This window comes from Rhipicephalus sanguineus, chromosome 6 (genome assembly GCF_013339695.2).
Source record: "Rhipicephalus sanguineus isolate Rsan-2018 chromosome 6, BIME_Rsan_1.4, whole genome shotgun sequence".
Classification (NCBI taxonomy): domain Eukaryota; kingdom Metazoa; phylum Arthropoda; class Arachnida; order Ixodida; family Ixodidae; genus Rhipicephalus; species Rhipicephalus sanguineus.
Genome location: NC_051181.1, coordinates 101,693,875 through 101,721,445, shown reverse-complemented (window position 1 = coordinate 101,721,445; position 27,571 = coordinate 101,693,875). Strand labels below are relative to the sequence as shown.

General features: G+C 46.7%; 1 protein-coding gene across 1 annotated transcript in view; it reads left to right on the top strand.

The window, feature by feature from the left end:
- Window positions 1-27,571, top strand: part of LOC119396045 (ubiquitin carboxyl-terminal hydrolase 15-like) — a 57,209-nt gene that overhangs the window by 6,193 nt on the left and 23,445 nt on the right. The window contains 13 exon segments of the mRNA XM_037663092.2: window positions 1,171-1,337; window positions 4,235-4,325; window positions 4,455-4,600; window positions 7,532-7,587; window positions 7,703-7,771; window positions 10,022-10,166; window positions 11,660-11,833; window positions 14,294-14,452; window positions 18,861-19,085; window positions 19,720-19,803; window positions 24,575-24,666; window positions 24,782-24,847; window positions 26,290-26,418. Of these exon segments, the coding sequence (XP_037519020.1) occupies window positions 1,171-1,337; window positions 4,235-4,325; window positions 4,455-4,600; window positions 7,532-7,587; window positions 7,703-7,771; window positions 10,022-10,166; window positions 11,660-11,833; window positions 14,294-14,452; window positions 18,861-19,085; window positions 19,720-19,803; window positions 24,575-24,666; window positions 24,782-24,847; window positions 26,290-26,418 (1,603 nt within the window).

Below are 27,571 nucleotides of genomic sequence, written 5' to 3'. Positions count from 1 at the left end.
TGTCAAGCTTAGTTGCTTGGCTTTGGTATGTTTAAATCCACAATTGAGATTCTTTTTTAAGGAACGACCGGTAGCAGCATGTGAAGTGCCCATGTTTCAGATATTTGCACTTTCTGGCACTGACATTCTTAACGCCTTATCAAGAAAACCCTGCGACCACTGAGTTTTCTTTCAAGGACTGTTCATTGTCCCTCTGCATTGTCTCCACCCCCTATCGGTCTTTTTCTTTCCACCACAAGTCATCGAATACAGTTAAGGCTTGCTAATTAGGATTTGATTCATTCATTCACAAAACTTCATCAATAGTCCCGAAGCCCGGTCTTTTCAGACTGAGGCGGGCCACGTCCACTTGGGCACCGTCAGGCTGAGCCTTATGGCGCCATTGTGGACCCTCTGTTTCACAGGACCGGAAAAAATGTCCAGATTAAGCAAATGCCGAATTATCGAAAGTATCAAGAAAACAATAAGCAAATGTCTGTTCCATCACACTTTTCATACTCTTGATGAATACGTAAATCCTGTACTTATTTCGCACATCCATAGCGCATGCAAACTGCGCAGGTCAGGGCACTGAAGAAAACTGTAGTTTTGAGTGCATCTGGAAAGCAAAAACAAGTCCGAAACCTATAATAATCATTCGTCTTACCGCCAACAAGACGGAAAAGGACTTTTTGCGAGTCCCCGAATTTGGTAACGCACAGCAGGATAGTTTGTCAGTCAGCACCTGCACGGAAACGGGTGTAATCGCATGCCAGGGAGCAATAAACGAGAGAGTAACAAATCGGGGACCTTTTGAAAGATTCTAAACCAGAAAGCCATCAGTTCTAGTGGCGCAACAAGCGGGAACCGGCCAAAGGACAAAACCGAAACTAGCCAGCGCACTGCTGTAGTGAAATAAAAAGAAACAGAGAGAAAAAGATTCCACGTATTCCCGCAGTGTGGCAGCACATGTTGAGCAAGAGAAATGATCGAAAAAGGCGCGTGTTTTAAACATACAGGCAATGATGCACAGGTACGTCTTTGACCCTCAAAGGGTTAACAGTTATGCTCTTTCTCGCGTCTTGCCATGCAGATTTTACGAGAAATACCGACTCGCTGCGGAATGCCCTTTTTTTGTGCAATTGGGCGAACGCTTGCAGAGCAGAGGGTTGTTTGCTTGCGCTTTTCCAGAGGACAACAGTGGGGAGATCAGGGACCACCTGATTGAGGATCTCGACTACCTGCTACTCCCTCAGGAGGCGTGGGACAGGATGGTCGCCTGGTATGGCCTCACCGAGGGCCAATCGCCCCTGTCACGCAAGGTCATCGAGATTGGCTTGTTCGTCAAAAACTGCAAGGTGTGGCTCGCTGAAACTTCAGTGACGAGATTCACCTGGGCCCATCGGGGGGCAGCTCCCACTTTCTCAATGCCAATGCACGACGTACACCTGAAAAATGCGAATCTTTGAAGCTTGTTGGTGCATGCCACGTGCTGTGTTCTGCGTGTTGCTAGCTTTAACGAATCACATATAGCGGCACCCTCAAAGGCGCCGTGCAACACTTTTCCAAGTAATCATCAAATGGCTTCATTAAAGTAGCTTATTAACGCGATAGAGCTTGCTTCACAGAAATTCCGGCGTTGGTCTCGTTGGTTGTGAGCGAAAAATTGGTGTTGTCCGTGAGTAAAAATGCGAGGTAGACGCCTATGAATAATCAAAAACCTTTGTTCTGAGTGAGAATCATACCCAAGCCTTCTGCGTGGCAAGCAGGTGTTCTACCACGGATCCACACCAGGGCTTGCAACTGTTTCGTAAAAGAACACTATAAGAATTTCGTTTGGTGGGAAGAGTCCCCTTAATGCATGTAGTATCGCGTTGCAGAATCGTAGAATCGCACCAGGTGTCAAAACGTGAATTGCGCAACAAGTGGGTGTACTAAAGGCCCACCCATTACAAAAGCACTCGGACATGTTTAATCATCTGCAAGACAACGTTCAGGCCGCGAGACTCTTCTTTATTCACTCTCGAACCTAAGCCCCGCTGCTCAGACCCAAGCGGTGACGAGTATTTACAGGCTAGATGAAGCGTATGAATAATGCTCACACATCATCAGCAAAAGCATCAGCAAAGCAAGCAACTGCGTACGTTCACGTGTTGCCTTACGGACGCATAGTGGCCCCTTTGCTGATTCGTAAAAGGAAGAATTATGGCGTAGTGGGCACCGCGCAACCGTACTTGCAGTAGGCATTCTAGGGTAGTTTGAAATGGCCAATGTTATGCGCACAGACGTTTGTTTCCTTGCGGCACGGTTGAGGCACGCACCGAGAACCGAAGCCAGGCTAGCAATTGAGAAGGCGATGCACACAGGGCCTGATTATGCTGTCGCATTATACTCTTGAAGGAGAAGCTCCAGCGTCCTCCAAGTTCTTATTATAGTCATTCAGAAGTGGATAACCAATACTGCAACCATAATTGGTGTTCCTTTTCTGAAGCAGTTTTTTCTGAAGCAGTTTGAAGCATTGGGGAGGCTGTGTGGGAAAGGGGAGGGGGGGTGACAAGGGGGCAAGAAGCTATGTCCATATGGCAGCGCATGTCATGACTTTGAGCACTTTGTTTTTCTTGTTTTCTTCGAACGCGTGGTTCACTTTCAGTGTGATCACGAGCGTGCTGGTGCAATTCTTTATCGTGCGTAATTCTAGAACTATTCATTCTAAAAGGACAGGGCGTGCAAACACGATAGGAAGAAACGTGTCGTAGGTATACCGTACATTCATCGCGTATCTCACAGGCTAAAGAAAGTAGGAGGTAGATACGGCGTTAATGTTGTTTTCACGGCTGCCAATAAGCTAGGTAAGATTTGTGCCGCTGTGCAGAGGAAAAATGAGGGAGTAAATGACAAGAAGCGGACCGATATTTGTTTCGTAAAACACACCAACAAATTCACTGATTGCCGTACGAGTGTGGTGTATAAGATCCCTTTAAGCTGCGGCCGCTTCTGCGTAGGACAGACGGGCCAATGCATCAACCAGAGATTGTTGGAACATAAGAGATCGCTAACAGGAGGCTCACCTTCTAATCTATCTTTACATTGTCGAGATTTTAAGTGCATGCCAAAATTTGATGAATGCGCAGTGTTGTACTGGCATAGAAATGAAGAAACGCGCCTGATGATAGAAGCATGGCATATCGAGAATAGTGGTAGCGCATGCGTGAGCCAACCGTCGATTAACTTGCATAAAGATGAAATCAAATGCCTTAACAGTTATCTTCCACGTAGACCGCCACGCGTGCCGGATTGATAGGTTTGCCTGTTGCATGGGCATGCGCAGATAAGTTTTCGTGCCTTCTTTCTTTTCAGCCGTTGTGCGTCTCTTCAGTTGTTAGTCGGCGTTTGTGGTGTCCTGACTTCTTTCTTGTGTCCGTGTTTGCACGCCCTGTCCTTTTAGAATGAATACTTACCAACTAGCTCAGCTCTCTGTTATTCTAGAACTATAGAGCACGGCACGGGCGCATCATAGCATCCCACGGTGGCCGCGGTAATTGTGCAGCTCACGATGCTCAAATCAGCCAATGGCTATAAGCCAAATTGATGTTTTTTATAACCCAAGTTGTGCTTATGGCATCATTTGTCGAGCAAAGAGAGAGTAATTTTCGGCTGATTTTGAAACTTATTTAAGTTCCGTGCCGTGTGCTGCACTATAATGTTTGGCTCACATGTTCGTAGGAGCCACGACTACTGATCGGAAACATTTTCTGATCATGTTGAGAAAGTGTTGCAGGGCCCTTTTAACAAAGCAGCTTGAACTCTCAGTCTACAGGACATACACTTGCAGCACACGAGAGCGAGCCATAGTGTTCCTTTGTAGCGCTCAAGCTTTCTGGTTACATTATTGACTACTCTGGTGATGTTAAGCCGCATGCGGAATGCAGCTAAGTGAAAGGATGAATGAACGGGCTAGTTGGTAAATCATTCCGTTCAAAGAACTGAGAGTGCAGGAACAGGGATGGGGGGAGGGATGTAGAACACGAGCACTCCTGTTGCGTGGTTCTACCTCAACTGTCGCTCCTATTCCTGCGCTGTCAGCTCTTTATACAGCTAAGTGCCTGTGCACTGTGAGAATGAAATTTGGTGTGCCGCATTGGTCTTCATTCGTTTGTGCACGCGGGACTGAGAAGTAATTTGTGCAGTGCTCGTTTTGTCTGATATAAATAGTATGTTGCGATGTAGAACGTGTTTGACGCTTCTCTCGTCACAGGTGGAAGTGTCTCTCATGGAGTTCAAACTGTGCACCAACTCCAATATGGATCAGTTTGTCACGCGGAGGTTCAGCAAGGTCGACACCATAGGTTTGTGATTATTGTCTCCCCGATACCAATTGACAGCACTCTCGATGTCGCTTATCGCTAAGCGTCGGAACAGCGTGCATTGTGACCGAGGGCTGTTTGGGCCGTCTTCTGCCATGTGTGCGTACACAGGCCAGGTGGAGAAGGACATGCGCACCATCTTCAAGGTGCCGGCCGAGAAGGACACCAGGTTGTGGAACCGTTGCAGCAGCAACACGTACGAGCACTTGCCCGATCGGTCGCGCACCATTCAGGACGTGGGGCTCTACTCCGGTCAGGTAAGTTCTGAACTGGGGGCGCCCACATTTGACTTTTGTATATAACTTTTTTTTTAATACGCCAGCATTGTTTTGATAATGAGCAGTACTGTAGTATTCGAAAACAGCTGTGAAGCGGGAGGGGAGGGGACAGTACGTCGGGGTGCGAAAAGCATGGTACTTGATATAGGAGGTGGGGGCGCAAGCAATTGCGTTGGCATCACATGCCAGTTTGACGTCATTAAACGAAGCAGTAGCAATGCAAACAACTGGGGACATTGAAGAAAAAAAACGTAATACAAGCTCTGAAGGTCAACTCGTCCAGGTAGCTACTGTTGGTCTTATTCTTACTTTTTCTTTTAAGTGCGGGGCACATTTGGGGCCCGGGCTGTCGTATGCTGTCATCGCTTGGCGTAACACAGGCAAAGGCACATATAAAAATAGAAAAAAAAGAGGATGCAAGCAAGGTAGAAAGAGAAAGAAAGGGAAAAAAATAGGAAGAAAAATAGAAATGGAAATAAAGAGAGAAAAAAACTGGAAAAGAGAAGAAAAAAAAGAGAGGAGGGAAGAAAGAGAAAACCGAAGAGAAACGAAGAAGGCTGCCCAGCTCCACAATTCCTTCAGGCTTGGCACCACTACTGGGAAGCTGCCTTAATTTTTTTCTTTTTTTTGTGTGTGTGTGTGTGTGGTGACATGTTCTCCTGAGAGTTGAACTGGTTACATAGCCGATTGTCATGCTTGCAAGAAGGCAGTCATCCCTGAGGCAGTCTCTTTCTCGAGGGACATCATCAAATGGAAGCATGCGGGCATTGCTTGTTAGATAGGGGCCACGGAGCAAGACCAGACGGGAGCGCCGACACCTCTCGTCGGGAAGGGACACGTTCTGCAACGCCAGATCTTGCTTCACAGCGTATTCGCCAGATGATGCTACGAATGAAGAAAGTGGCGGATGAAAGACGCTGTCCTCTAGCAGAGCCGAGGGCGGGGGGGTCCTATTGTCGTTGCCATAGACGATCTTGCGCAAGACATATGGGCACCGCGTCTTCGGGCTGTTAAACAAATGTTTCCTTGTTATATATCGCAACATGAATTGAATAAGGTCACGAATCATCGAATGCACCAACCCAACCATTTTCATGCGCATGCGTCTGCTGCAGCACTGTTCGTTTAGTTAGACAACAGGGTTAACAGCTCAATATGGCGGCACCAAAACCTATCCGTAAAATAGCCTATAGCAACGGCGCACGGTTGTGCTTTGCCGCGTCTGCTTGCCCACTGGTTTGGTCATGTATAAAGACTAGTATACAGTCCTGAAGGCCCGCGTCCGTTTTGGTTGTTTGCGAATGCAGTTTTTGCTCCTTTGCGGCACTTTGTGCTTGGCGCGATCCAAGGATAATCCGAATTAACCGGGTTGCAGCCATTTGATGCCACTGGACAATACATATGCTTGCTGGGACCAGAGAACACATCCGAATTATTCGAGTTCCCTAATTAACGGGGGTCGAATTAAGGGGAGACACTGGTCTGAAAACTGCTTGTCTCAATTTTTAGTATTTCTGGCTGAAATTTACACACAATATGTATTTTCGACTGCTGAAAACAAATATGCAATTACTTTTTGTCTATCGTGCATGGATTGTAAGATATTGACTGTTCCATACACTTGCATTCTGCCCAGACTTTTGACAGCTTTCTCACAAAAGACCTTTATGAATTTGATATCACTGCATCCTATAAAGACCAGAGAGTGCAACATAACCATAACTTAATTTTTAGCTGTATGCATTCAAAAGTTATGGCCTTAACAAGTACACTAATGAGAAATCAGAAACTGTTACTTAATTTTACTGCTAATTAAATCACAGTTATTAATAAAAATGTTGTAATTTCTTGGTTTTCTTGCACTAATCAATGCATAAGCTTTCAAATACTGTAAAAATTGTCAAAATCTGACCGCTACATCAAGATATTGTGGGCAACAGCCTATAATGTGATGAAAAATGTGGTTTTGAGAAAATGAGAAAAGAAGTTTAGAAACATGGTGGGCACTTATTTTGAACTGGAAATGGCTTGAATTGGTGTTCTTAGGATAGTAGAAGCCACCAGGAACATAGTCATCATTATTCTTCTTAGTATGGTTTCTTTTCACTCTGGTCTCGCTGGTGATATGCTGCATTCTTGCAGCTGCCGATATCACTTCCTCCCGAATGCACGAGCAATTCTGAACTTCTAACGACTGCCTGCCATTGCACTATCATCAGTTAGGCATCTCCGCAAAATGGCGGACAATGCGACGATGCACCACTGTCTAGCAGAAGCATCCTCAAGCATCCAAGATGGAAGGAATAATTTACCCCGTGTGATAGAAATGCACCAATGCTGTGTGAGCACTTTTTTTTTCTAAAGCGCAATGGCTTCGCCTCTGCTAGATGAAAAGCGTTCTTGTACTAGGAACAGCTAATAGAAAAGTGTGTGTTTCAAATGAGACCAAAATGGCTGTGCTACTTAATGTGGTTCCTGCAAGGTGCGCTATTGAATGGGACTTTTTGAGGTGCTTTGGTGAGCAAAAATGGTCATGAAACTGACTTCAAGACCAAATAACTCGACAAGTATCCATTACATGTCTGTAATATTTTGGAAATGACTATTTTAGACCTTCTAGATTATCAAAAAAAATATTTCAGAAAATAGTTTTTTTCAAAATTTTTCCGCCTCCCAGACCAGTGTCTCCCCTTAATGAGCTCTAATTGTATTTAGGTTGGTGCAAGCACTCCGTGTGAGCAATTTAATGAGGTTTCATATGGCGTTAACAGTCGTGCTTTGGGCATGACACATACGTAGCAGTCCTTACTGCTCCTGAGCTCTTGGAAAAGACATGTCAGGCATGGTTGCGACTATGTGGCCTCTCAGTGGCAAGCATGAATCCAGAGTCTCATCTCTGTCACTTCCTAGATTCTCCTTCTCGAGGAACGGAACGACGATGGCTCATGGCCAAGGCAAGTGAAAAAGTAAGTCCAGCGCTTCATTCTCTTCTTCAATTCCTTCATCTTTCTTTTTTTGCGCTATTACCGTGCTCATTGATGAAGTCTAAAAAAAGTGTCCTGGTTTTTGTTTATCTTGCAGCAGCAAGCCTCCTTACACAAACAGCAGAGGATCGGAACACAAAATATATGGTGCACCAGGCAACACAATGTATGTCACTGATATGTTGGAGCATGTTGTGATGGAATGGTTGATATGATATGGAATGGTTGAGCCTTTCTAATGTTGCTGATTATGGGCTGTGTCAAAGAGGTTTATGAAGTACAGTTGCCAGCACATTTTTCAGGCCTTTAGACACTGTGAAAGCAAAAGGAACAGTTCCAGCCAAGCGTATGCTTGCAAGTAGGGCCATGGGCAGCCAGCGATAGGGTGTGACTGGCATGCTTGCCATTGTTGTACTCCAGGCATTCCTACCTTGAATGTGATATCAGAAAATTGGTTTCAAGATAGTCATTGGCCAATGGAATATTGAGCATTGAGCCTTACTGTGCACTTGCGGAATCGAGGTGCAGTTTGACGCTCATAATATCAAAAATGCTTTAGATTTGTGTACTTTTCATTATTAATAGTATTGTTCTGTGCATCTGCGACCTGAGACTTGAAAGCAAAAATATATCCTCCGGTACCATCTGCTGTAGTGCAATTCAGCAAGTAAACGTTGGACGTTGTCACAAGTGGCTTCATCTTACTGACAGAAGAAAGGTAATTCCAGCGGCCAGTTGCACGCCACTGCCTTTTTTAACGCGTGCGCTACGTAACTGAACAAGGAGTTAACTATATATTATCTGCAACAGCTTAACCTAATTAGGTAAGAAGTTTGGTACGATTTCTCTCATCTGCCAGGATGGCCAGTGTGCTCGAACTCTGCTGTGCCTGCTAGACCTGAACATGTATGGCGTGTGTAGGTGTCTTTTAAAAAAAAAGACGGACGAGCCATTTTTGGTCAGTATTATACACATTTGCTTTAAGTAGATAAATGCCGCAAGGACATGTAATCATGTTGTCAGGATAAGTTATACACTGCTCAATCTGCTGTGAGTCAATGACTTCAGGATAACTTCTTGCTGTTCGAATAAGCGGTGCAAAGTTAATATGCATACCGTAAAATGCCGAGCAAGCGCCCACCCCCCCCTACGGTGAAGGATAATCCGACCAGATTTGGAGGGTGTGCGCTTGCTCAATCCTAGACCGAAATTGAAGATGGCGGTGGGAGAGCTGCTAAAGATAAAAAATGCCCATCTATGTTTATAATGAAATGCTTTATTTATTTACCGTTTTTATTTCCCCTCGTCACTGTCAAACCATTGAAGCAGCGACCGGTTCTACCAGTATGAGACCGGCCACATGACAATGGAATTTCGTAAACAACATTAGATACACATTCAGTGTACTCAATATTGATGAATGAAAATAGCGCGAAAAAATGTAGGACGAGATGAAGAAGGCTACAGCACAAGCGCGTACCGACAGCTAAACTTTTATTAGAAAGAATGAAAATATATAGGAAGCCCAAACCACATGATCACCATGAACAGAACCAAAAACCTCAGATGTGCGCATCCTGTGTGGCAAAGCCTTCCCTTGGGTTAAATAAGGCAGAGATAAGGTATACCTGGATGCGCACATCTGAGGTTTTTGGTTCTGTTCGTGGTGAACATGTGGTTTGGGCTTCCTATATATTCTCCTTCTTTGTAGCCTTCTTCGTGTCGTCCTACGTTTTTTCACGCTATTTTCGTTCATCATGAATTACCGACTCGCCCAACAGTCTGTTCTTCTAAGTTACTCAATCATGTGGTTCTTTTTACAAAAGCAATGCTTGTCTTGAAAAAGTAAGTGGTCTCAGGGGAGGAGAGGGAGGCGGGGGGGGGGGGGGGGGGCGCTGTTACCTACACAGCGTATTTAAAAAAAATGTGTACTGAATTTAAAAAAATCGCCTGCGGCGCGCATTACGAACTGCTCGTTCAGGTGAATTACTCTGCAGAGGCAAACATCGGTACACTGGAAACCGAAATTCCGCTAAAGAAGCAGAATCTCGCTATACATACCATGGGCGAATCTTACAGGTTCTGCCAGCAACAACAAAAACAGAACTGCAATGCACAGCTGCCGTGTGAAGTAGCTGGTCCTGTAACTATCGCGTAATGTCGTTTAAATATGCATCCGATGAAAATTTTGGTTGTGTGTGCCCGTAACAGAGCTCTGGAGAGCAGTGTAGGTTGATTTAGCGAGCCTTTTCAATGAGCTTCTTTTGATTTTGGCTCAATGTTTTCACTCTCCAGGGACCGGTAAGCATACCTAGATCACACATGCACACCGATACAGCCATGTTAGTGTCTTCAGGGAAATTAACAGTAGTCTCTCTCTTTCTTTTTTTTTCCCCCTCCTTGCCCACCTGTGTAGAGCAACGAGGAGTTACAGCGCTGTAAGTAGCTCGTACAACAGCTACGGCGGCGGCTACAACTACGATCTCCAGGGGGGCAACACGCCAGGTCTTTGCGGCCTCGGTAACATCGGCAACACCTGTTTCATGAACGCCGCCCTACAGGTAAGCGACAACAGGGGATTGTCTTGCATACTGTCGTGAACAAACACCCGGCAGGGGGGTTTAGTGCTTATGGTGCTCGATTGCTGACCCGAAGGTCACGAGATCGAATCCTGGCCGCCACGGCCGCATCTTGATTGCGATAGCAACTATAGGGACAGTCTCAGCTGGTTTTTGCCGTCGCCGGCGTCATGCACTGTATATGTATAAGTACGTGTATATATACAAAAGTCCCAAAGAAAAAAATAAGTCAGAAAAATGCTTCCGAAGCACGGAATCGAACCAGTGACCTCTCGCTCCACAGCGCGTAGTGCTAACCACTGCGCCACAAAACGCAGATCCTTCAGGTAGCTAACGGCGAGCGTTATATACACACCCTTTACCGCTGGCAGTACTCAGAGACGGCAGGCACTTATAAGTGTTTCTTCATTACCAGCGAGATGGCGCGAGGAGCACAACGAGCGCATTTAAAAGTCGTCGGCCAGCTGGCTCGCTTCTTCTAATATTTGCACAGGGAGAACTTTGCCCTTCTGCCGTCTGCTCGCGCGGTTATCTCGTGTTGTGGGGAGGAGGGATGTTTCGAGCTTTCATTCTGATGTCCGCGCTGATGTTAGGGAGCGTACGAAAGTCACTCGAGCTCAAGGAACGCCGCTAGACGAACAAACAGAAGATGAGCGCGAACTATCAAGTGTCACAGCTCGACACTTGAAGCACGCTAGTTTCCTTCGCTGCTTCGGCCACCTTTGCAACAGGAGCGCTGTTCAAACCGAGAGTATTCATTGGCGAGCCTCACTTCGTATAGCATTACAGTTTCTTGCTATCACATTCATTGCTTCGCCCTTGCAACGAAACTACTTTGGTGGAGGTGAAAATCCTTGAGTCGCGTGTGCTTAGATTTAGGTGCACGTTAAAAGAACCTTAGGTGGTCAAAATTTCTGGAGCCCTCCACTACGGCGTCCCTCATAATCATATTAAACCCTAATAATCAGTATTGTTATTAAACTTGAAGCGTGAAGCAAAAGCGAGTGACAAAAGATGTACTATCATCATCAAATAAAACGTGAACAGCGTCAAGCATTCGCTATGGTATTCCATGCGCCGTACAGCCGTTGCAATGGAAAGGCATGCGCATCCGGTTTGGCAGCACTATGCATACTATACCATTGCGAATGCTTGCCGGTGTTCGCATTTCATGGGACGCAGATAGTACTGTGAGCATGCTCTGCTCCCCTGCTCCCCCTTTTAATTGCATTTTTTGTCTTATGCAGTGTAGTTGTATTGCTGTCACATTATCTTTTTTAAATTTTTCTAACGTAAAGTTACCTCCGCGTTAGAATCGGAGGCGCGCTAGAGTCACGCAAATGCAGTAGTTGGAATTTAGCACTTCTCTGTCTTTTCCTTCCGGCTTCTTCCTTTGCTTTTCGAATTCACTCGAGTTCTTGTGTGAAAGAAGAGCTTATACCCGCGTTGGTTGTTTTGTTTTTTTCCCCACCCAGTGCATGAGCAACACGCCGCCGCTCACAGAGTACTTCATGACAGACCGGTATCTGTCAGAGCTGAACGACAGCAACCCGTTGGGCATGCGGGGCGAGATTGCCAAGTCCTATGCTGACCTCATCAAGGTCATGTGGTCCGGGAACTGCTCCAGCGTCATACCCAGGCCATTCAAGGTGATGTGGCCGATGCACGCTCTGTCGATTTCTTTGTGAACCTTGCTGGTCAACAAAAGTTGATGACTACAGAAACTGTGCCCCCTCGTGCTTGCCACAGGAGCTTGGTGGCGGTGACTGTGGCAGCCGCATGGAAATTTAAGAGCCAGGGAGACGTGCTTGTGTGCTTAGGTTTAGGTGCGCTTTTAAAAACACTAAGGCGTTAAGGTTCACCTGGATTCCTCACATTATTCATAATGTCTTCATGGTCTTGGCATGTAAGACTCGTAATTAAATTTTGTCATTAGTGTGGCCTCTCCCGGCTAGTGGGCTCTCTCCTACCACCAAGTATGTTGCTTCTTATTGAGGTTTTTCTTCAGACGTCTATAATGAATGGTAACTCTGCTCTAAATGTGATGCCCAGTCACTGTTTGAAAAATTAAGGTCGGTTGCTTTTGCCCACAGGGGTGCATTACTTACTAGCAGGGTGCGCGAATATTTGGAATTTCAAATACGAATACAGCCAAACCTCATTAATGTGCACCCACTTAAACGTACTAACTGTTAAAACATAGTTGTGTCGACTCCCCAACCAAGCCTCGTAGAGCCTAATCTATTCGCTGACCACTTCAGCCTTAGTGGTTCGTCGTGTGCCTACCGGTTAGCGCGTACCCTGCGTATCGTGATAACTTTTTGTGCCATAAAAGTTTACTGTGCCACAGAACTTGCCGATGTCACAGCATGCTGCAAAAGCTCTTCAGTCTTTTCGTGGGGTGTGGAGATGGTCGATCAGCGATTCTTACTTCCGTGCGATTGCGGCAATGCCTTTGCGGGTAAGCATCAGGAAAGATCGAAGGCGAGGTGGCGGCCACTAAAGAACGCACCAGTGTGACTTATCACCGACAGCCTTATCAGTATCTTCAGCTATCTGCTTGGGCATGCGTGTGGCATAGTGCCACTTTAAGCCTACTGCACACTTTTAATGGGCGACAACCTGAACGCGCTGGGCTGCCGATCGCTGCCACCTCGTGCGGGGCTGTGTTCAAGCGCGCATTGCTTTGTAGAAATGAAAGCGGCTCGCACTTCGAGTCGGGCATTGCAGGTCGCAGGCGCTGAGAAACTTCACTGCATTGATGCTATCACGCTAAACGCACGCGTACGGTACAGCAAGCTCAGCGCTGTCATAACCATATTGCACGCTTTTATTAGGTGACAATCCAAATGCACCTCTGTCTGCCGTCAGGACCGCTAGAGTATAGAGCATCACGGAGACGTGGAGCTCGCATCGCTTGCAGGGAGCTCGTCATTGCCGCGTTAACCCAACAGGCTACTCGCCGCATCTGTGCACGGTCTGGAGCAGAGTGGGTACAAAGAACACTCCCACGGCAAATGTGTGCGTACGGTGCAGCAAGTGGCTCGGCAGTGACACCATGAGCTGAGTAGTAGGCGACGCGCTGCACGCAACTAGCCAGGAGACGATTGGCTCCATGCGGCTGTACCGCATTTCAATGAAACTGTGTGTTTTCTCATTGTAGCAGATCGTACTGCAGACGTGTACACATGTGTCGCGGAAAGCTGATATTGTCCATTCTATAGCTATATCAGTCGCTGCGTATCCAGGACCCTGTAATGGTTCCCAAATGCTCCTTGGTGTCGCCACCGCATGCTATCGGATGGTTGTGGGAGAGTACCAGAACCTTTCCAGCACTTTGGCAAAAAGGAAAGAAAGGCTTTGTTGTGGGTACTTCAGGCAATATTTGCTGTGGCACTGCATTTATTTCTTTGTTGGGGGCGATGGTGTTCGTCAGGTGATGCAAATTTGTACTTGGTGGATAAAGCATACTACCATTTTGTGCGTGGTTATGCTGTATTCCCAGCAGGTACGTATTAACGAGGTTTCACTGGAGAGCATTTTCCTTGTTGGAAGCATGTTTGAATGTTTCCAAATATTTTGTGAAAGTGGCGAATGTTATGAGCAAGTCGCCAATTATGAGTGCTATACATTCTTATTTTCACAGTAAAACATCATTAATGCGTAACCGTATTAACACAGTGGAAGACATAAAATTAGGTAGTACCTGTCGTAGCATAGTGCCTATGGTAGCTTAGTGCACTGCTAAACACGAGGGTGTGTGTTTGAATTCTGGCCACAGTTAATGTACGTATATATTTAGGTTCTAGTTAAAAGCCGTAGGTTGTCAAAATTAATTTGATGGCCCTTCACTACAGCATGCCTCATAGTCATCATTGTGGCACATGAAAACCTCGGAACCTAATTAAGAATTAGTGTGGCAAAAGATGGGGGTCGTCTAGCACTGGGGCAGTGTGGTTGGAGAATGCCGGGTAGGACTTGTGCTCCTACACTAAACGTAAAGTAGGTTTACAATTGTGAACTTGATTTGATGGTGGGGATGATAGTAAGTAGAGTGAGTACGTGAGTAGTTTCTGAGCGGAGAAGGCGCGTTTTTTATTTTTTTGCAGATGGCAGTGGGTCGGTTCGCACCTCAGTTCTCCGGCTTCCAGCAGCAAGACTGCCAGGAGCTCATGGCCTTTCTCCTGGACGGCCTGCACGAGGACCTCAACAGGGTCATCAACAAGCCCTACATCGAGCTGAAGGATAGCGACGGGCGGCCCGACGAGGTGGGCAATCGCTGTTTGCCACGGCACTGCCACCCTTAGTGTGCATCTGTGAACGCCTTGGCATGTAGGATTCTGAAAAGCCTTGCAGCATTTGTGTTGGGTGTTGCTGTAGTTGCGTGTGCTTCGTAAGGGTTAGGCTAGACCAATGGTCTCAAAACTCACCTCGGCTAGTGGGCTGCAGTCACAAAATTTAGTCCCGCTAGGGCGGGGACAGTGAAGAAGGTAAGAGCAGGGAAGGGAGGGGGGGGGGGGGGGATGGGGGGTTGTACAATATGTCAGTGAACATAGCCATTTTAAAGGCGGCATTCCTCATATGTAATGTACGGGTGATTTCTAGAGAGGATTGATGTCGAGATTCAAACAACATACCGTATAAACGCGTGTAAGGGCCGCACTTTTTTTCCATGAAATGAGGGCCAATTTTCAGGGTGCGGCCCATACACGCGACATTTTGTTTTTTAAAGTAAAAACACACCAGTTAGCGAACGAAGAGCGTTTATTGCAGTATACGACATTTCTTGTGACATACGTGCTCAATCGTCGTCACTCGGCGAGTCCTCAGACTTGGAGTCCGAGATGAAATGGTGTGCTGCGAAGCGCCGTCACCCCACAAGCAGTCATCTTCCGTGCCATCCAAGCTGTTAGATATCCTGGCGACTTTAAAACTTCGGGACACAGTGTCCGTCGACACAGAGCTCCACGCAGATAAGATCCACCCAAGTACAGTCACCAAGGCTAGTCCCTTCACACGCAGCATGTCCGTTGTGAATGCAAGACCATCATTGCGCACTTCAGTCACATAGCGGAGCAAGTCTTCTTCCAAATCGGGAAGCTTGCACTGCTCTCCTCGGAAAGCGCGCTTAGTGCGGTTGGTGTTTCGCAAGGCTTCTTTTTGAGCACACCAACGTCGAACACACTTCTCGTCAACGTCGAATTTTCTGCTGGCGGCACATTTCCCATGCTCGAGAGCATACTCGATCACCTTCAACTTATAGCCAGCAGTGTATTCAGGTACTTGCCCATCTTGCCAAAACGTGAACGCCGTGTAGGAAACTACAGCAAATGGCTGGCTGAACTGCACAAACCGAACAATGCGAACGCCATGCCAAAGTTGGTGATGCTAATGCCAATATGGATAGCGCCGATAATGCGTTTGTCTAGAGATGTGAGAAGCTAAAGATAAAATCCTGCTTTAAGGGGGGACGCGCCTTTCGTATCGCGAAAAATGGCATAAAATCGGTTTTTTTGAAAATCGCATTTTCAGTTTCTGTAGACCCTTTTCTATCAGATTCCAAAATATCTTCACCAAAAACCACGTAGAAGTGCTTTAAAAAATTTGTTACGCGTGCCACGGTGGCGAAAGTTATTGCGGAAATCGCAAAAAAACACTGATTTTCAAAAAATAATAGCTCCGCAACGGCGCCACCGTTCGCCGATATTTTGGTCTCGTCGGAACGAGCATTTCTCCGTCTTCGAATTCCCCGCCTCAGTTGGCTCCTCCCTTCGAAAACAAGCGCACAAAAAGCAAATGTCCGAAGGTCGTTTGGAGGCCTCCGATTGGCCGCGTCCGCCATGTTGCCCCAGCGCGCCTCGCCATTGGTCCGATGCGCGCTTCGGGGGATCGTCGGCTGCTGCCATGGCTGCTGCTTGCGCTTCGCGAGGTCACGGCTGTCGAAAGTCGCGGTCTTTATGACGCGTTTGCACTCGTTATGTGTTCACGGCTCGAAGTCGACGATCACGTAGAAATTAACTACGTTTTAGTTAGGAGCTGCAAGCGGAAGCTCGATCAGATTACGATGGCACGCCGCGCTCGTAGCGAACGTCGTAAGCGCGCGTCTCGGTCCGACCCTTTAGTTGACTCGTCGGATCAGCGGCTGGAGGTTCTGCTATCAACACTTCGTACGTAGTGACGAAGATAATCGCGGGACGACTCCTTGTACTCGCGACCACGCATTACGTACTTTGAAACAAACATCGGGCACCGCGGCCGGCGCGTCTACTGCTCGGAGTCGTCGCTAGGCCTAACTCCGCTCACGGCGCCGGCGTGCGAGACGAATCTCGAACTTTGCGGGCAAGAACCACGCGTTAGAGGAACCGCGGCAGTGTGCTTCTTCGTAAGCAACGCAGCGCATCGCCCGCCGGCTCCTCGGAACCACGGATGGTAATTTTACGCATCGGCAGCGGACCCCACAGCCAAGCTCGTCGCGCAGCGGCCGCGCGTCGGCGTCCCGAAATGCGAGACCAAACACGTTGCGCGCCGATTTTTCGTCGCCGCACCTAGGGATATTGCGCATCGTCACCGAATGCCGCGACCCAGCACATCGCGTGCAGATTTCCCGGACTCCGCGGCCGAGCACTTCGAGGTGAAATAAAGCACTGTTGATGCAATTTAGGCGCGCTTGGAGCCGTGCGTGGTATCGCCGCAAGCTCTCATGAATCATCTGAAAAAAAAATAAATAAAAGCCTCGCAGATAACCGTGTTCGCCGCAACCGGGTGAATTGTGAAGCGCATCACAGTCGAGGTTTACAAGTGAGCTTGAGTGAAGCAGGGAGATGAATTTACATCTGCCCAATTCGCGTCTTGAATAAACAGCTAAGGAATTTCTATTCCCCCAATGTTTTGGCCGTAATTGCCTGTTATTTAGGAGGAAGGGATAGGCTGTCATGATGAGAGCCACTCTTAGTAACCTATAAAAATTATTCAATGATCAATTGCAATAAAGACTTAGTGATAGCATGAATACAAGAAAGTTGGCACAGCACCACAGCATATGGCCTAATCACATTACAATATAACGGGCAGCCGAGAAAGATTCTCTGCGCTTGAAAAAGGCTAAGAATCGATCACTAGAGAAGATGGAAAGGCGGCAAAGAAAGAGAGTGCCAAAGGACACCTCCAGTTATGCTGCAGGATCATTTTAGAACTACATATGTGCTCAAAACTTTCAAACGTCGTTTTCTCAAAATGACTTTTTTGGCTAGTGAGGCTGCTTATCCCAGCCATATCTCTGGAACCACTCATCGAATTTCCATAAGTCTTTTTTTATTATGTACTTGAATAAATTTCTGAGGGGGTGACAAGCCCATTTTTTCAATATATTGTGTCTGTTATTTATTATAGTTAATCAAAATTTGATTGATAATATCCTAATCACCAACACTAAATTTGATGGTCTGCTAAAACTTTTCAGCAAGGAAATTCAAAAAAAGGGCTCTGTTACCCCCTGAAGTATCAATCTGGGAATCATCACAGTTAATTTCACAGTTCCAGTACCTTTTGAAAGTTCTCCAGGCCTGGGATAAGAGAACCATGTGCATTATTCTGACATACTGTCATAACTTGAGAACCAGTGAACATAACTTCATGAAATTTTGTAATTCTTCTAATGCTTTTGCTGAGTCTATCATGAAAATTTCATTAAGATATCTCAATAAACAAAAAAGTTGGTATCCGAAGGTATCCTCCCCCCTTAACCTTTAGTTGGCGGGTCTATGAACACTAATAAAAAAGTTAAAATTTTTAGCCCACTTCACGAACATCTTAACACGAATAAAATCCAAAAATATATATATACTCTGGTGACGATGATGATGGTTGCGTTTCCTTGCGCCATCTATTGACTACGCCTAGAAGCTTACGCGCGCGCGCATTTTGAATACGTATTGGTTGAGGAAAGTGTCTGTGCGGCCCTTACGTGGATTTTTTTTTTTTTTTTTAGAACATGCACTTCAAAAAAACGGGGTGCGGCCCTTACACGCGTTTATACGGTAACGATGCCGATCTCCAGAGTCACAAAAATCTAGATGCCGATTCTGAAATATAGAGCTTTTGTTTCACGGTTGTTTCACTACATAGTGACCGCATGGTTCGCTTCACGAAAAAAAGTGCTTGAGAGCAGTCATGTCTGTGTAGCTCATGAATATACTTAAGACGATAAAAAAAATGATGGGACGAAGACAGTCACGTGCGGGCCGCGGGTTGCTCGCGAAACTTCAGCGGGCTGCATGTTCGAGACCCCCGATCTGACAATAGCACGAAGGAAGTATGATGTATGCAATCTTCAGCACACAAAAAAGGAATAGAGGTCGTAGCTTGTTTTAATTTGGAATGCTCTACGGGCAAAGGATGCAGTTTGGAGTAATGCAGATAAGCTTGAGGGCATTTATAGTGCACCCCTACACAGTAAGCCAGTTAGCTAATGCCGCTAGGGTTGTGTGTAACGTTTCGGGATGACAGTTTTCAAGGATTGCCAAATAAAAAACTGCTGCTTTAGCAATGCTGATTCAGGATCGGAGGTAAAGTTGGGAATATTTTGCCTTTTTTTTTTTAAGCCTTGCCTGTGTGAAGTGGTAGGTGTGATGCTTGGCTGTGATGAGTTGTGCATGTCCTTCCACTTTTTGATCTTAGGTGGTAGCGCAAGAGGCCTGGCACAACTACCTATTGCGCAACAACTCCATCATCGTTGACATCTTCCATGGGCTGCTCAAGTCGACGCTTGTGTGCCCGGACTGCCACAAGCTCTCTGTGACCTTTGACCCCTTCTGCTACCTGTCCTTGCCCCTGCCTTACAAGAAGGAAAAGCCTCTCGAGCTGATCCTCGTCCGGGCGGACCCTCATGAGAAGCCTATCAAGGTGAGGGGTTCGTTTCCTGGTGGGAGCTGAAATTTGTTCTATTGTTCTAGGCAAAGAGGGCAAGCTCCTCAGTGTTTCAGTCCCCTGCTTTATACATAGGAGGGGCCTGCCTGTAGCTGGCAATTGCCAATCCTCTGGGATCACATTAGTCTTCTGGTGGTTGCATATGACAGTGGTGCAAGACACACTTGTAATTTACTGCTGTTAACAGGCAAGTCGTTGGCACGGCAAGCACAAGACATACGGTGCGTCACGGTTGGACTATTCCACGCAGACTGCTGAAATAGTTTTCACTGATGTAGACACACACCTATAATGAACGTCTGATATACATGAGGTACAGTACAGTTATATTGAAGTCCATATTTACCAGTATTACTTTAAGTGAGATGATTGCAACTAATGCGCTAATAGCTGTTGCAAAGCTCATGCTCAAAGCTCCTGAAAAGGTATTTCATGTATGGCTTCCAACGCTGACAACCAGGATGTAGTATGCAGGATATGCCACTGTGAAAACTTTGAAAATGTTTTTTGCATATTATAATTAGTGATTTCATTGCAGTGGGTTGAATTATTACTTTTTTCTGCAGGGATTATAATTCTTCTCTCCAACTTAGTTCTGATCTTCTCGCAGGTGAAGGTGACCGTGTCGAAAATGAGCACCATACAGGATGTATGCAACTCCATATCCAGGTTGATGGACATCCCAGCCGACAGGGTCAGTAATGGCAACAGCTAATAATAACCTCACTTAATTCACCCGTCACGGTGGTCTAGTGGTTGTGGTGCTCGACTTCTGACCCGAAGGTCGCGGGATCGAATCCCGGCCGTGGTGGTCACATTTCGATGGAGGCGAAATGCCAGAGGCCTGTGTACTTATATTCAGGTGCACATTACAGAACACCAGACGGTCAAATTTCCAGAGCCCTCCACTATATCGTCCCTCATAATCATACCGTGGTTTTGGTACGTTAAAGCCTAAACATTATTATTATTATAACCTTGCTTAATTAGAACTGCTGGGAATACCCTAACCTAAACACAGTGCAACTCCTACAGATGGCAGCTCTCTTTAGATTCATTTTTAAGACGGGTGATCTGGTGTAACCACAACTTCAAAAGGAAAATATTGACAGGATATGTTGTGCACCCCGTGGACTGTGCAGGCAACCTGGCCATGTACAAATTATTTTCAAAAGTGTAACTGGATGCATGCCAATTTAAGAAGCAATGCATTGGTGTTAGTTTCATCACTTCGTGAATTGCGTTGTGTTGCTGCACGTGTGAATTGTTTTTGCAGCCATAACACTCGTGTTTCTGCATGGCCTATGTAGCTCAATTGTGGAAAAGATGTTTGAAATAGGAGCTCTGACTAAAAAAACATAGTATATATAAAAAAGAAACTGTTAATTTGGCTTTGACTTTACGTTGCATGCCGAGCTGCCGATTTGGTCCAGTGTCACTGAAATTTTTTGGCTGGACATGCGGTCATGCATTCAGCGTAACCTCATGTCCAGCAGCCATATTCTGATAGTGGTGGATAGCAAACAAGCCCATGTACAGTCTCGGAGTCTTTGCACTGCTCGTAACCCATCGCGAGTCTTTGAGATGTTTTGAAGCCTCGCATAACTTAATTTGCCTGCCAAGATCTGTTGTCAGGCTCAAATAAATGTTTCAAACATGAGGCCTTTGGGGTGGTACCACTGCTGGTGCATGATTGAAGAGCTCTGGTGCACTAAACAGTGGCTTAGCAAGGCTTCTGTAGTGTGCGCTGTGGAACACCCTCCACCTTACCGCACGGAAGTGTCATCCGTTCACTTCTGTGATGTTCAAGGAGGGCACATCAAACAAAAGAGGCCAGCCTCATCCCAGGGCACAGCTCGTATACACATTGCAGTGTCTTGCAGACGGCATGGCCCACAACTTCTTTGCCTACCCATTGTGCATGACTTCCTTTTAGGAATAGTCGGTCAAAGGGGCCCCGCAACGATTTTTGAACATGGTCCGAAACTGTTGCCGATTGGTAGTGGAGGCTCCCGTGAACACATGAGCCAACCATTATATCGCAGCACGTGGCACAGAATTTACAATGAAGTTTCAAAGTCTGTTAGAAATCGCTCGCTTCTCTTGACAAGTGGTGCCACTAGCCAAAAGGACTGTGCTATGTGGGGGTGCTATATCACCTCTGTAAAGGCGCCTGCCGTAACTTGGGCGCGGCCGCTGTGTTTGCACGCACGTGCTTTGTGCGTAAGCGGAGACCTTCGTCCAAGGCCAGGGATGCGCTGTCTGTAATCCGAGTTTAGCGCGGTGGCGCCGGCATCGCCGCTGCGAATTTAGGCCGGCGCATAGAAACAGCAGTGAATCTCTCTTTTCGGGTGTGGCAGCGCGCGCGGATGGACGACGGCCGCGGGGTCCGTGGGGGTCGGTACCGCGGCTCGCTTCCCTCGGGCCCTCGTGGCGAGTCGTGCATCTGCGGCGCCGCATTTGTGTCTTATTATGTTGTCTTGTTTTATGTCTTATCTTTGTCTTATGTTATATTGTATTGCATGTCTTATATTTGTCTTAAGTGTGCGCTATATGTTTCCCAGTATTCATTGTTAGCGTGTTAAGTGTTACGTTTACTAATTCGGCCGGTGAGCTCGCCAAATATGTAAAGAAGTGTTGTAATAAACCCCCACGTTTGTTGCCCGACCGCGTGAACTGTCTCCGTGTGTTCCGAGGGCGGCGGTTATATCGCTGAGACCCCACAGCTATCAGCATAAAGATAAGGCCATTAGCTGATTTGAGCATTCTGAGCTTCACAGTTCCTGCGGCTGCCACGGGATGCTGTGACGTGCCTGCACTGCGCTCTGTAGCGCTAGAGTTACACATAGCATAGAATTGCACCAGTGCACTCGCAATCACACTGAAAGTAATCCGCGCGTTCACAGAAAAACAAAAGTGCTCAAGGTCATGATGCATGTTGACGAATGTACGTAGCTTTCAGCATGCTTGCTGGTACAAAAGGAGAGAGAAAGCGCTTAAAAGTGTGCGACAAGTCTCTTTAACTCCGCTCGTATTTGACGAATTCTAAAAAACTTTGCGGTAGTCGTTTCATGAGGCAATAGACTCCTTTAATGCAGTCATTCAATGAATGCGTGGAAAAGTGTTGCAATGCCCCTTTGAATGAATAATAAACAACCTGTGTGTCGCGATGCACTTTTTCATTTCATGCTGCTGCTTAAGTACCACTAAGGGTGGGCCCTGTAACTCTAGATTATTCATAGCTCGGCAAATAACGGATGATAAGCAGGATTCTAATTATGGTATTTATTAAACTAATTTTTCATACATTAATGTCGCTTGGAGCATTAGCAGGTAAGGTGTCGCGCTGCTGAGCTCGAGTACGCGGGTTTGAATCCCGGCCAAGGCAGTAGCATATCGATGAGGGCAGAATGCAGGAGCACCTGTGTGCAATGGAATCACGTTGATAGGTTTTTCACGGGAATCGGAAAACAAAACGTATTATGCAAAAGTTGTATTAACAAAAGAGGTTTAAAAAAGGAGGAAGATATACATACTTCGGCAGCAACTCATTTTTGTTGAGCAAAATTGAAGTAGCTGGTGAATTTGCGCTGCACTTCCCTCTTTTTGACGTCTAGGAGTAAATTCTGAAAAGTTAAAAATAAAAGTGCAGTTTGCTCACTAAGCTCTGCATTTGCGGCTAAGCTATGAAGTGCATCCAAGTGTTCGAGTGCGTCGCTTGCTATTGAAAACCGGTCGCCATGGTTCTCTCCAGCTTCTAATGTGTCGTTGCCATTGCCACCATCCTCAGCAGCTCTGCAACATGCAGATCATGGCTTGTCGGAACGTGGTTTGAGCTGGTATGCCAAAGAATGAACGTAGGATTCTAGGTATATCGGTGAAGATCCACTTTCGTGGTCGTGCTATCCAATTCTGGGCAAAATTGTGGTCAGATTAAACGCATGACAATCCATTATTTCCATGGGATGTTGGCCGGGAATAAAAACGTATTAGACTAAAAAACGTAATATGCAGAATTGTGTTGACGAGATTCCACTGTACCTGGATTTAGGTGCACGCTACAGAATCCCAAGGGGTCAAAACTACCGTATATTGCCAATTATAAGTCGACCCCCCAACTTGCAACCCCTTCTAGGGGACAAAAATGTTGATTCCGAACACAGCCTCATGCTGCGGCCATAGCTCACCACTAAGTTTTTCAGAAGAGGGAGTGATGCAAAGAAACATTTATTTGCCCATGAAACATTGCTTACGACTTGTCGTCGCTTCAGAGAAGGACGCAGTCGTGGTCATTGCCATCGTGTGAGCCACTGCTGCTGCTCGCCATCGGAATGGGTGCCGGTGGTCGTGAACCCAATCTCGAACCGCCTCCTCAACGGCAGGGCAAGTCCAGACTTTGGTCCGCGAAAGGAACGGCGTGTAGCAGCGCACGCGAAGATCTTGGTCCTTTGTTTTCTCCATTCCCTCGCGCACTTTTCAGACACATCAAACTTGCGCCCTGCTTCAGCGTTGCTTTCCGACTCTGCGTAGAGGATCGCTTGCCTCTTGAAAGCAGCGCTGTACTGTTGCCGGTGTAGCGGTGGCATCTTGGCGTCCGTTTGGCAGCGTCGCAAATATAGCGCACACCACTGCTCGCAAGCGAAGCGAAATGCAGAAATGGCGTACAGGCGTGAGTGCAAAAATACTCTGAAGACGCTTGTGGGCGCATGTGACTGGTCATGTCGTTTAGTGGTTTAGTTCCCCGCGAAGTGTTGCCAGCCCACACGGCGCTGCCAGCTTTTCTGTGGAACGCCGATGGTTTGTCAACGAATCGTTTCTATTGTATGAAAACAAAACTAACGGGCGCATCGCAAGATAAATTCCTATTTTTTTCATAGAGCATCGTTCGCCCTCTATCAAAGGTTTGAAATGCTGCTTTCGAGACCGTGTTTCCCAAGCAGTTCGCATTAATGCCATGCGGTGATTTTTAAACGCTCTCCGTAGTTTCGCCACTTTCGCCTCGCGTCGTTTCGCGATCGTCCTGGTAGATCGCAAAAATGTCCGGCTCCGGAAGCGGGGCGTGCGCGTTGGTAGGTAGCAGTTGCCGAGACTCCGCTGCCTCTGCGGCTGATGTTATAGATGCGTCGAATAGGAGGAAATCCGAGGACGATGACCTTTCGTCGGACCCCAGAGATAAGTCGACTTCACGATTCCGCGTATAGGTCGACCCCCGAACTTTGGAAGGTAATTTTATAGAAACATCGACTTATAATCGGCAATATACGGTAATTCATGGTGCCCCTCTAGAGCATGCCTCATAATCGTATTGTGGTTTTGGCATGGGAAACCCTGTAATTATATTACATTACTGCCAGCACCGTGCTGTGGCTTGTTAGCGTACGTACGGTTCGCGGTAGCACAGGGTGTCGTTGCTGCTTTTGGATCTGTCCGTGTCAACAGACATTGCGCTATTTCATGTGCTGCAGCTGGTGGTGACCGAAGTCCACAACCACCGGTTTCTCAGGGTTCTCACACACTCCGACCAGGTGGACACCCTCGAGCGAAGCGACGTCTTCGTGTGAGTCGTCGCTCTTCTCCTCTTGACGATGCTGTCGTAGAATTGTTAGCGTCCACATTGACTGCACGACATTGTTGCCCCTCTTTCCTCTTTTTTTCTTTTTTCATTCGAGCAGGTACGAGATGCCACAGTCGTCTGACAACTCAACCTTGTTCCTCCCCGTCTACATGCGGGAAAAGAGGTAAACTCTTGTTTTTGTTAATTTGTTCTATTAACTCCTTCATGTGCAGGTGCATTTATTTCTTCTTTTTTTAATCGTTAGGAGGGGCAGAATAATAAGGATGCATTATTGACTAAAAGTAGCCGTTTCCTGCATAGAGCAAAAGTGAAACAAAAAGTGCATATTAAAAGAGGGGTAGCATTTGACAAAAGCTAAGAAAATTTGGAGTAACCGATATTGTAGAAATGACCAATGCGTGCAGACTTAATTGGGGGATGTGTTATAAACCTAATCTAATCTGGTTAACTCCCTAGGGCCCTGCAGGTACAACAACAGGATTCAAAATAATTTAGAGGAATTAGTGGGAACTTGGGTCATTAGTGCAAGTGACACCTGCGAGTAACGCAAGCAAAATTTATGTTCTGGGCAGTGATTTCTTTTTCGCAGCTATTAGAAAGGGGGTATGGGTAGTATAGATATGAATTTATAAAGGATGCGCTCGTCTGACGTAGGGCTCAGTATCCACATGCCACACACTCGTGCTGGTAGACATTGGGTGCCCAGTACATCAGCGTTAGCTCTGGTTGCCAACATGGAAAACAAAGGTACATATATGGTATTTTGGCACTGGTTTATTGCAGGGCCCTGTTCTATGGAATAGTAGTACATAATTTCAAAGATGGGGTCAGTCGCTTTCATAAACATAAGTTCAGTTTGAGATTTTTTTATTTCCAACTGGCGTGTTGAAGGGATACCGACACGAAAATTTTGTGTTGTCAGTCTTTTGTGAAAAATGAAAGGCCATGCCCTCAAGAGCCTACAAAATGTACTGCTAAGCGCAAGTTCACCCTGAAAAAGTAATTCAGTGTGGTTTTAAAAGCTAGTTTCGGTTCCTACTGTACCCCGATGTCGCAACTTGGGATGAGCTTCTTGTCACAAGCTCGTGCAAGATATTGTGACGTCTCCATGGCCATGGCTCCATTGCTCCATTGGCTCCATCGCACCATGGCTCCATTGGCGACGCACAGGCGGCCATCTTGGAAGTTTTGGTACCCAACGTCGTCACAACTAGCCAGACTGCTGTGTGAAGTCACCAGAATCAGTACCGTAGCCCGACATTTAAACTAGTGTTGATGTCTGTAGGTGCACCGTGGGAAAATTGACTTTAATACATATATCAAAATAAGGTATCAGCATTTGCTGAGCTTCACACTTGCTCAGAGGAGATTTGTATGGCAAATAAACTCGCCTTTGAAAAATGGTGTCAGCACCCCTTCAATGCATCTTAATAGAGCTCCATTTGTTGATACTGTATGTAATGCGGTAGTTATTCTCAAGCTTTTTATCCTCTGTAATTGTAATGGAGCTTTGCTCATTCGCGTTTGGCAGTGGTCTTTCCCAAGCTTTTCCACTTGTGCAGTGTTCTTTTTTAATGATGCACTTACATTTTGTGGTGGTTCCAGCTCGCAGTGTGCTACCAACAGCCGGGCAGCGCCAAGCTGCCACCTCTTCAGCTACCCCTTCTTTGTGTCAGTGCCTGTGAAAGACTGCACTTACGACACGCTGTATGAGCGCATACTCAACTGCCTCGTGTGAGTGTTGGTGACTTGGCATATATCTTGTGCTGCTGCCAGTGTGAATCCCACTTGCGCGTGGTGTGAAAGACTTTTAGCGTTACTGTGGTTACTTTCTGAGCAACGGTAGTGCTTGCATTTAAACGTCAAGTCAAACGCTTGCCGAATTTGGTGGCTTGTAAGATCAACTGCTACCTGCCAGTTATTGCCAAGATGATTAGGGTTTGTGACTGCACTGAACTTCGCTTACCTATACTAAATCTTGCCGAGACTAGAAATTGGCTTCAAATTAATTTCTGAACTAGCAATGGTAAAGTTGATAAGGTTGAGGTTTTGCTCTCTCCTGCAATTTATTACAGAGCAAGAGGAAAAAGTGGTACTTCAAATGCAACACCCCTTTTGACTTTTCTCTGCAGCTTTATGTGGTTGGCATGGTACAAAAAATATCGCAGCATATCCACGAGGTGAATGATGGTGAGGTGGGCGAAGCTCCGGAGGTTATGGGTGATACCATTAATCCTCCGAGAAGTTCGCCCGATAAAATCATTATGCGAACACGTGAGGTACGGTGAAGATCTCGTTCCTGATGCCAGAAACTGCGGTGAGGTTATTATCGAACCAAAGTCTATCACACACGTCGCAACTGTGGCCAAACGAATGAGCGAGAAATTCCCGCTCGAACCGCGCGTCGGCTCCTTGAATGAGAGACCGCTGGCGCCGCTTCGCTGCCGCTTCTTGGGCTCTCTTTTCGGGGTCCGCTGCTCAGAGTGCACGTTGCGCCGCGGCGTCATTGGCGCGCACCGTCTCGGGATCCGCTAGGTGCCGCGCTCGCTTTGCCCACCAACAATCCGACACGTACGGCGACAATCCAGGAGACTGAGAGAGGCACTCGTTCCCCGCGCACCCAGGCACAGCCCGCGCAGCAGCCAATCTGAGAGTAGCAGCACTTCCACCGCCATCTAGTGGCGATTCACACAAGCGCACTATTGCACACACTTCTATTGGACCAACGCCATCTAGGAAATGAGATGAGAAATGGTGATGACGACACAGATTGTGTACAGCGCCATCTAGAACATCGTCACTCAACTGCAGGTTGTATGCACTTCTATGAGACAGCGCCATCTATTATACTGTTCGGGAGATACTGCCGGTTACGCCTGACGCCGGA